The sequence below is a fragment of the Chiloscyllium plagiosum genome, chromosome 25 (genome assembly GCF_004010195.1).
Source record: "Chiloscyllium plagiosum isolate BGI_BamShark_2017 chromosome 25, ASM401019v2, whole genome shotgun sequence".
Taxonomy (NCBI): Eukaryota; Metazoa; Chordata; class Chondrichthyes; order Orectolobiformes; family Hemiscylliidae; genus Chiloscyllium; species Chiloscyllium plagiosum.
Genome location: NC_057734.1, coordinates 29,890,821 through 29,901,821, shown reverse-complemented (window position 1 = coordinate 29,901,821; position 11,001 = coordinate 29,890,821). Strand labels below are relative to the sequence as shown.

The 11,001-nt window shown below is 39.9% G+C and overlaps 1 protein-coding gene across 1 annotated transcript in view; it reads right to left on the bottom strand.

Moving 5' to 3' along the window:
* Positions 1-4,409: 4,409 nt before the first annotated feature.
* Positions 4,410-11,001, bottom strand: part of dhx37 (DEAH (Asp-Glu-Ala-His) box polypeptide 37) — a 27,059-nt gene continuing 20,467 nt past the window's right edge. Inside the window, exons 23-28 of the mRNA XM_043715810.1 lie at positions 10,651-10,765; positions 9,695-9,832; positions 9,363-9,457; positions 8,059-8,132; positions 6,801-6,898; positions 4,410-5,242 (exon numbers count right to left, since the gene is read on the bottom strand). Coding sequence (XP_043571745.1) covers positions 5,160-5,242; positions 6,801-6,898; positions 8,059-8,132; positions 9,363-9,457; positions 9,695-9,832; positions 10,651-10,765 — 603 coding nt within the window. The 3' untranslated portion in view covers positions 4,410-5,159. The remainder of the gene's footprint in view (positions 5,243-6,800; positions 6,899-8,058; positions 8,133-9,362; positions 9,458-9,694; positions 9,833-10,650; positions 10,766-11,001) is intronic.

Sequence of the window (11,001 nt, the reverse complement as noted above, 5' to 3'; positions counted from 1 at the left end):
CCCCCACCCTCCTCTAGCTTATCTCTCCACGCTTCAGGCTCTCTGCCTTTATTCCTGATTTTCAGACTTTTGCCTGAAACGTCGACTTTACTGCTCCTCGGATGCTGCCTGAACTGCTGTGCTCTTCCAGGACCACTAATCCAGAATCTGATTTCCAGCATTCTGCAGTCATTGTTTTTACCTAGTTACACTCGCATGCCGACACACCACCACAACTGGACCGAGCGAGCACCAAGGGCCACCAGGCGAGTGGGCGGAGGCATCACCGCAACAGGCTGAGAAGCCGGGCCGAGAGACTTTCATGGGCCAGACTGGGCCAAGAGGATGCCTTACCAAGTCCGTCGTGAGGCGAGGAGTGAAGAAAAGAAACACCAAGAGAGAAAAAAAGTATAGAGAAAAGAGGGAGTATGAAATGAGGAAGAAACGGATGGCAATCGGTCACATAGGAAACATTATTGAAAAGAGTCCCAGAACACACAATGAGGTTACCGGCCCCATTAGCTTAATGTTAAGAAAATAACATTTAAGGGATCAACATTAAATGAGAGGTTCATCAATATGTTTATCCAATTCCTTTTTCAAAGCCATAATTGAATCTGCTACCATCAGGCTGTCAGGTGGCGGATTTCAGATTCTAATCACTTGCTGAGTAAAGGCTTTGCGTTGTCACCACTGGTTCTTTCGCCTTTCATTTTTAAACATCGCCCTTGTTCTCAAAACTTCTCCAATGGGAACAGTTTCCTTCTACTTATTTTATGTAGGCCCCTCATGATTTTACACAGATCTGTGAATAGGAAACAAATGTTTGTTTCTTACCTAGTTTGTTTTTGTCATTTGGGTGTCTGACATGAACACAGACCTAACAAGCACCAATGGCCAAGAAATCTCCAAGGTCTTAATTTGCTGCAAGTGATTGCACAAAGGGGTGTGCTTTTAGGTACCACACTGAAAAGCAATTGAATTTATGGGAACTTCCACTCTCATGCTGCTAGTCTTACAACAAAAACTTTTGAAAAATGTGCACCTCGTTAAATGTAACTGCATACCAGCTTCATAAATACAGCTAAACTACACAGTCAAAAGCTAATTTCGTATTTGCAAATGGTTACAATTCCCTTTTATGATTTTTTTTAAAAAAGGAAAGGGGCATCTTAAACTTCATTCACAGCATGTGGGTGCCCTGACTGTGCCTGTATTTAATATCCGTTTCTAGCTGTTCTTGTGAAGGTGATGGTGAGAAAGTCTATAGCCTCAAAACTTGTCCTTAAACATTTAGACTAAAATGTAATGTTGAATTATAGAACACATTTGCTGCACACTAGAAAATAGACAGGCAGAGAGGGTTGGGCCACAAAGGGGGAATCCAAGTTATGGAGAAGATAAAGAAATCTGTTCTCACCAAGTGATAACAGGATGCTCTCAGAAAATTAAGAACATTTGCCCGAACATCAGTGAATCTGTGTAAACAGGACACCAAATAATAGCATTCACAGTCATTCCCTTGTGAAATTAATAACAGTGCAAAAGTAAGTACTGCAGATGCTGGAGATCAGTCAAGATTAGGGTGGTGCTGGAAAAGCACAGCAGGTCAGGCAGCATCCAAGGAGCAGGAAAATCGACGTTTCAGGCAAAAGCCCTTCATCAGGAATGAGGTTATGAGCCTCAGTGGTGGAGAGATGGAAGGTTGGAACTGGGGTAAGGTGGAGGGAGGGGAAATGAGGAAACTGGTAAAGTCTACATTGATGCCATGGGGTTGAAGGGTGCCGGGAAGGAAGATCAGGTGTTCTTCCTCCAGGTGTCAGTTGTAAGAGAGTGGCAATGGAGGAGGCCCAGGATCTGCACATCCTCAGCAGAGTGGGAGGGTGAGTTGCAATATTCGGCCATGGGGTGGTGGGGTTGATTGGTGCGGGTGTCCCAAAGATGTTCTCTGAAGCGCTCTGCGCGTAGGCGTCCCATCTCCCCACTGTAGGGGAGACCGCATGGGGAGCAATGGATACAGTAAATGTATCTGTTTACTGTATTTATACAGCACAATTTTGTATAAAGGAAGCTTGTTTGGGACGATAGGACAGAGTAGCCTACTAGGGGTCTTAAAGGAAGAACGATATCCTCCACTCCTGAGTTTTTAGGAGTTAGTTTAGTTTAGAGATATCAGTGTTATGTTGTAGCAGTGATGCCATTGGTAAATAATGGGGATGACTAAATTTAAACTAAACTGTCTGCAAGAGGTTTTTATTCCAGACTTCCAAAGAATACGATCTCCGTGACGAACCAAGGGAGGCTTACAGGTTGAGTCCACAAGAGATTCCCTGAGCCGTCTCAAATCTATACTTTAACAGTGGTAAGCTGCCTTCTTGAACCGCTGCAGTGCATGTGCTGCAGGTAGACTGACAATACTCTAACTTATTTTAAAAGTTTGTTCATCTTTATTTTAGCTTCAATTCTGTCATTCTTTCACTGCTCAGAAAATTAAAGAGAAGGACCTGCAGTGATTTTAACTTTCTGGCTTGCTGTATGCGAATACCTGAATGTGATTCACTGATTACCCTTCTTACTGACACTACTGCATCTCAATGCCTGGAAATTTCAATGGCTTAGCAAGATTTAAACCAATGCGGTACCGTTATTTTGAAAAATGGTAAGGAAAAGCCAGGGAACTATATGCCAGTGAGCCTGACATTGATGGTGGGTAAGTTATTGGTGGGAATTCTGAGGGACTGAATTAACATGTATTTGGAAAGGCAAGGACCCATTAAGAATAGTCACCATTGCTCTGTGCGTAGGAAATCATGTCCCACCATGATTTTTTTTAAGAAATGACAAAGAAGATTAATGGACTTCAGGAAGGCACTTGACAAGGTTCCTCAAGGTAGACCGATTAGCAAGGTTAGATCACATGGAATCCCAGGGCAGCTATGCACTTGGATACAAGATTGGCTTGAAGGTAGGAGACAGAGGGCTGTGGTGGAAGGCTGTTTTTCAGACTGGTGACTAATGGTGAGCCACAGGATTGGTGCTGGGTCCACTACGTTTTGTTATTTATATAAATAACTTGGGATTTGAATGTAGGAGGAATAGTGAGTGAGTTTGCGGATGACACCAAAATTAATACTGTAATGGAAAGTGAAGGCTATCTCAGAGTACAACAGGACCTTGATCAGATGGGCTGATGAGTGGCAGACGGAGTTTAATGTATGAGGTGTTGCACTTTGATAAGGGAAATGGGCGGGGGCGGAGGCGGGGGGACTTATACACTTAATGATTGGGCCTTAGGGAGTGTTGCTGAGCAAAGTGACCTTGGCATGCAGGTTTATAGCTCCTTGAGAAGGTAGAGTCGCAGGTAGACAGGGTAGTGAAGATGATTTTTAATACATTTCTCTTTTTTGGTTAGAGCATTGAGTATGGGGATTGGGAATGTCATGTTGTTGCTGTACAGAACATTGATTAGGCCATTTTTGGAAAAACGTGTGCAATTCTGGTCTCCCTGCTATCGGAAAGATGTTGTTAAGCCTGAAAGGGTGCAGAAAAGATTTACAACGATGTTGCCAGGACTGGAGGGTTTGACCTATAGGGAGAGGTGGAATACCTGGAGTGTTGGAGGCTGAGGAGTGACCTTCCAGAGATTTATAAGGTCATGAAGCACATGAATAGTGCGAATATCCGAGGTATTTTTTTCCAGGTTAGGTGAGTCCAAAACTAGACAGCAAGGTTTAGAGTGAGAGGGGAAAGATTTAAAAGGCACCTAAAGGGCAAATTCTTCAGCAGAGGATGGAGCGCGTATGGAATGAGCTGCCAGAGGAGGTGGTGGAGACTGGTACAATTATCATTTAAAAGGCATCTGGACGGGTACATGAATAGGAAAGGTTTAGAAGGATATGGGCCAAATGCTGGCAAATGGGACTAGATTAATTTAGGATATCTGGTTGGCGTGGATGAGTTGGTCTGAAGGTCTGTTTCTGTGCTGTACATCTCTATGACTCTACCGCTGAACAAGGGGATAAACATTAGAGATTTGTGGGCAATTTTCTTTGAGGTCAGCATGAGGATACATGCTTGTCTGCTGACCCCTGACTCTTTGCCAACAAATTATTCAAAAACATATCTAATAAATCTCCTATCTCATTTGGCATGTTTTATTTGAACCCAACTGGAGCAAGTTACAGCATAGCTCAATAGCGGGAAAATCTAAAATAAGCAAACGATCAAACAATCCTGCCAAAATGTACTAAATTTTGTTGCCTACAAGAATCCACCTCTTTCTACAGGAAGCAAGCTTACAAGGATTAGGATCTTCATGTTAATCTTTAGGCAAACAATTTGCATCAGACTGTTAAATATTGACTGATGATCAATTTGAGTTCAGAGTGAACACTCCGAAATGAGTGAGAGACACAAAAGACAATTTTGAATTACATCTTTCACTTGAAAGCTACTAAAGTTTAATCAGTTTTTACAACTCCAATCACATAAAAGAATGAATTAGGCAATACAAACATCTTGATTTATATACTTTTAAATAGTTTCATGTATTTTTCTCCCCTTAGTGCATTTGAGAATTACCCAACCCCAATTTCTGTAAAGACCACAGGTCTCACTTTACAAGGTTTTTGCACTGTACACAAATGAATTTACTGCTACAGTAAATTTACAGTCCAAGTTCAATTTAAAAAATGCTACAAGAAGCATTCATTTCTCAAATTTCACAGAATTTTACAGCACAGAAAAATGGTTCAATAAAGAGAATTCAAGAAATTGAATGAAAGTCTTTGATGTCACCATTGCGAGTTGTTTGGATACAAGGGTCAGCTGTAAAAGTGATTTTCCCAATGTTAAACAACCAAAATCCAAATGGGTTTTCTTCTCAAACAAGTGTACCATATTATACTATTATGATGAAATGTTAATTCCATTTCTCTCTCCACAAATATTGCCAGACCTGAGCAGTTCCAGTACTTGCCTGTCTTTATACACCTTCTCGGTCTTTAGCTTGAGCAGAGTACAGGTTCACTCAATACCTTTTTTGAGCTCTACTTCATACTTTCTACAAAATCTCTCATTGTATTTGCTTGATCAAATACACACAAATATTGGTTCCACTGATGGTTAGTATTGCAGAGGTCACAGTTGCTGGTGAAAGCCAATTTCCATTCATTTACACTTTATACTTGCGTTGGAGGCCAGTGCTTTGAAACATCAGCATGCATTGCCTCAGGAAGCCATTGACAATATGCTGATAACAGGTCTGTTTCAAAGAAAATGAAAGCAACAGTAGAAGATTAACCATCACAAAATGGAAATAAAAAATTATCCAAGAGTCTTAGCAAAATGGAAACATTATTTTTAAACTACAGCATCTTACAATTATGAATTTAAAGCTAGCTCCTCAATTTGCCCCTTAATGTAATGCATCAGTTTGATTTTCCAAAAAACAGTACCATCTCTTAAGGAGATTGATCATTTGTATTAAAATGTTTGACTTTTGGAGTGCTCCCCTTTGTCAGATGAAGTCATTACCTTCACTTTATCTGATGAAGGAGCAGTGCTGGGAAAGCTTGTGATTTCAAATAAATCTGTTGGACTATAACCTGGTGTTGTGTGACTTCTGATTTTGTTCAGCCCAACCCAAAACTATCATTTCCACATCATGGCTACTATTAAATGTTAGCAACAGATCAAATGGTGCTCAAGTCTTACTAGGAACTGGATCAGATCTGCCAACTTCAATTTGCTACAGCAGTTTTAAAACACAGACTTGGCTTGCATCTCTCTTGTCTGGACTGAAACCACAGCCCAAGACTTAAAATCTCTTTCCTCACCTTTTTAAGTTTCAGCCTCAACAGTACAAGTAATGCATTTTTTCAATTAAAAAAAATCATTCACAGGATTATGGGCACAGCACTTACTGCCCATCCCTAATTGCCTGGAGGGCAGTTAAGAGTCAACCCCATTGCTGTGGGTCTGGAATCACCTGTAGGCCAGACGAGGTGAGGTTAGTAATTTTCTTCCCTAAAGGACATAAAGAAACCAAATCTATTTCTTCAATTTGACAAACAAAATCAGCTAATTGAGAGTGGATTATATATGTTCAATTAAGTGATATTTGTTAGGTATATCATATTTTGAATCAGTAATGATGGAGAAAATTGAAAATTCCAACCCCTTCTAATTACTCCACGTTAAACAAGGTGTGCATACATAGAAGGCCAACCTTGCCTGAATCCCCATTCAGGATTTAAGCGTCTTTCAGTTTTCATATCATCTTTCTTTTCCTTCTCTTTTAATCATATTAATAACTTAACAGTTTCAGATTAGCTCCTATGTTACAACAGCTAGCAGACTTCATACTTGTTTCGGCTGTTAAGTACTTTGTAATGCTCTGAAACTGTGAGAAGTATTACTTAAATGCAAATTATTTCTTGGTTAATTGCTGAAAGTGTAATAGATACGTTAGTGAAAGAACAATGTGCTCATCCAGTAAAGTATCCAATTTCTCCCCTCTATATATATTTTAAAAATAGTTTGCAAAAATAAAATGATGGAATCTGGAATTTTCAGGAAACAACTGCTTCAAGATTTTCGAACTACACTGAGGATTCTTAAAAAGTGCACAAATATGAAAGAAAACTAAGTCTTGTATAGTCAAACAAATTAAAAAGCTTTAGCTCATGACAAAAGCTGAAAGTGAAAGGCACAATTGGCATCATGTAATTTTACTGCAGCATTTCTACTTTCACAAAGAAGCTTTTGAGTTGTAAAAGCTGGTTTCTCAGCATAAGACACCAATACAACAACATACTCACATTTGCTATTTTTCTTCCAGGCAGCAAGTAATGCATCATGATTGTCTACATTTTCAGAAACTAGAGCTCCCAACAACGCATCTGTCCTAGGCTGAAGCCTGTAAAACAGCAGATTTGCGATTACTGATCAACAAATAACTGCAAACAATTAATATCTAAATAGTGTTGCCTCATAACATTTATATAGGCTAAGAAATATGCTTTTAATCTACTTTAACTGTTGTTACTTAAAGACTAGAAACAAACAATGATTGAGCAAGGAGTGACATGCTAAAACCAGGGCTGAAAAGCAATAGTTAGCAAATGTTGAAATGGTCTTAACAGATCTGCTAAGGTATTAATTTTCCTGAGGTTTAAAAAGGGTTTCTCTCTGAGGAATCAAGGGAGTTTTCTTACAATATCGTTCTAAACTTGCCTCATGAACTATCTGTCTCACGCTAATGTCCGACACTAGATCAATTCTGTCACTCACTGCAGCCCAAAGAACTTGTCACTCCAGGAAAATCCCGATATCCTACTGCCTGTCTCACCAGCTTCAAAAGACTGTTGTGAACTCAAACAAGTACTGTCATAGAGTTGTATAGTACGATTACAGATGCTTCGGTCCAACTGTTCATGCCGACTAGAGTTGCCCACAGATCCTTCAAATTTACCCCAACATGGTAGAGAAGGGACAATTGGCACCGTGCTCTGTGGACAGGTACTTGGTCCTCTTCCATAAGGCCAGCAGAGAAGTCCAATGCATCAGACCCTCCCAGCATTGTCTGAGGTTGCCACTCTCCCCCCACCCCCCCAACCCCGGTCACTGCAGTCTCAGCAGGAAAGGAAGAAAGTCACTGCTTGCTCCCATTCGCTTGCCCTACTACTGCACATACCAAGACTCATGCTCGGCCCCTCTCACTGTCACACGCAATATCTTCCCTAATTCACTCTTATCCACTCCAACCTCGTGAACCCTGGATGGTCGATGCACAACTGCTCTTTTGGGAGACCTTGGCAACCCCCCCCCCCCCTCCCCCCGAGCCAAGACAGGTGGTGGGCTATCAGATATTCAGCCCCTCACCACCCTATGAGGACAGGACCCTGATCGCTCCAAGTGGCCAACTGACTGTGTCAGTGTCTGAACTGATATCAGAGACTGCCCTTGACTTATTGTGCTTGAAGCCCCTGACTGAAGGCCACATCCCTTGACTTGACTGAGGACTTATGCCATTATCCTTGACACCGATTTCAAATCTGGTCCAGTGTGGAAACTTACTTGGCCCATGTTTTCAACATTGTTGACGGACTGGAAAGTAGATAACTGGCATACGGACCAAGTTTTTTAATGACCTTCAGTGGAGGATAGAAAAATAAATGAACAATTATCGCCAAAGGAAAGTTACATTGTTAACTTTTAACTAAGTTCACTTGCATCTCAATCTACAGATCAAGAAATTAGTAACTGTCCATTCACCTTGCAACCAAAACTAAAACAAACTTCAAGAGCCCTGAGAGTCACATGACAATACTTTATTTTTCTCCCTCTCAATCCCATGCCCCTCCAAACCCCAAGTAAAACTCTCTGACCACATATAAATCAGTTGGGTACCTTTTCTGAAGTGTTTGCCCTAGTACCACTCTAAGTTTAGGTATGACCAAAGGAAAGCTCACCCAGAATGTTTCTTACATGGGGAAGTCCCAATCTACGAACAGCATTTTAGAAGAGTCACATAAATGAAACTAGAACTGATGGAGGTGTATGAAGTTCCCTTTCCATTTAATAGCACTGCATATTTGCACCCTTCATACTGCTTTAGACTGGCACTGGCACATAACCACATATGTACTGGAACTGTGAAATCAAGATCTATTTGATTCAAATACAGTAAAAATGTCCATGATGATGCTTTTTGTAACAATTCATTATTAGAATTTCTGAGTTTTGATAGGGATACAACTTCGTTCACATTAACATCTTTATTGAATACTTTAGAAATAATCTTTTAAACTTCACTGGCTGAAAGCACCACCATTGCAACAAAACGAGTGAATTATTTAAGAACCAATATATTGTACTGCTGCAATTTAAGCATGCAGTGCTCAAATTTTAAGTACCTCAGCAATACAAACAAGGTGGTCCTAGCCTTCTAGTGTTGACTCTACGGCTCTTAGCTACATCACCCTTTAGTGATAGTGGGGATAAAACAAATCGAGTGTGAGTGTTTATTAAAGACACAGATAAGTGTGATACTTCACGCAACTGAATAACACAACTACAACTCACTATCTCGGCCCACATATGAAGGATAATTACTCAAAAGAGCAGGTGCCAATTGTCATTGATGAAAATGTATCTCAGTAAGTAGTCAACATCTCTAAAGAGAACCAGGAGGGGAAAAATAAAAAAAGCAAAAGTAAAACACCATCCTCAAAGAAGCTGCAATTTATGTATTTGCCCACTCTTAAATTCATCCCATTAATAATTTTAGTGAAAAGGTTGTAATAATAAAATGACAATCTTTAGGCAGGGTATCAAACCAAACAGCAAGTATCTGCTTCTTTAGAACAAGAAATACTCACCGCTCCTTCCAACAAAAACTTAGCAAAATATTTGTATCGGTCCAACCCTTCTGGATAATCCACTTCTACAGCAGGAAGCTGCCAGCCAACTCTGACTATCATCAGAGGGAAACAAAGAGTGATCAATATAAAATACTTACCAAATCTACACAAACAAAAAAAGTCAGAGAATGTTCATGCTGCACTCGCATAAAGTTAAACTCCTCCCCCACACATTCTGCAGTTTTTATGTGTCACTGCTTACCCATAGGGACAAAATCCACCCATTAATATAGAGAAAAATTAGCTAATAATGTTAAAAAACAAATCTAAATTACATAATGCAAACTTACAGAAAGTGCTTTTTTGGTGACATTTAACCCATCCAGTCTCAGGGCAGTAACGTGGAGGTGGTGTATCCAGAGGTTTTCCGAAGTGACTGTACTGGGGAAGGAGGACAGGGATCCACTCGGCTTCAATCACAGTCAGTCCTGGTAATAAGATTTGATTTTACAATTTTTAATTTGCCTTAAGTGACAGTAGAAAGGTATGGCCTGTATTGAATATAATGCTCATAACAAAGTTGCTGTCATGAGTCTGAAAGGCTTAAAATGCAAAACACTTGACAATTTAATTCAGCCAATCAAACATATCCTCATTCAAAAAATTCCTGGAACCATTCAGCCTTACTCTGTCACCAGAAGTAATTTTCTCAGGTAACATGGTATGCTGTTCATTGCAAATATTGTCTAATACTTTCATTACTGATTACAGATGCAACACAGACATAAAACATAGTAATTGGGAGAGGCATGATTGCAAGGGAGGCTGGCATAAATGTAAAACTAGCAAATTTATAAAACAGCACTTAGCCTGGCAAGATGAAAGATTCCCTAACAGAGCCATACTATGTATTTTAAGCCAGTATTTGTTACAGTTGGTTGGGAATGTTTATAGTTAAGAGTTGAATCAGCCTGCCTCACATGGTAATAAATGGTGCAGGTAAATGATGCTATCTTCGGTCAAGTGAAATATATATTTGTTTAAGAACGTTATTACAAAAGTCACACAAGTTTTACAGAGCTATCAGCCGTTAAAAATGAGTAGCTTCTATGTTATTAAAGATGTAGCTCATTTATAATTTAATTTCCTATTTGCAAAGTGGCAAATTCTGCAGTGATGGGCTATAAACTATATAGCGGAACATTATTGGCAGTGCCTTACATTTATTAATTTAAAAAAAAGCTTTGTGCTGTCAATTATGAAAACTACAGTAGTTATAATTTGGAAAGAGTTGGTTCCTTCCTACCGTTCATATACATCTTGGAAGTCTCCACTATTTCTTGGTAAACCACAAACTCAGGAAGATGTTTGAATAGTACCGAATTTGGATGGATAAACACTGGCTCATCTATGAGTGGGGTCTGTGAAACACAACAGTCAATGGTAAAACAAAGAATTGCAGATGCTGGAAATCTGAAACAGAAACAGACATTGTTGGAGAGACACAGCAGGTGTGGCAGCATCTGTGGAAAGAAAGCAAAGTTAATGCTTCGAGTCCAGTGAACCTTCTTCAGAACTGATAGCAAATAGGAAAATGTTGATATATAAGCTGAAGACAGTTGGTGGGAGAAAAAGGAGTGAGCAGGTAGGCAGAGAT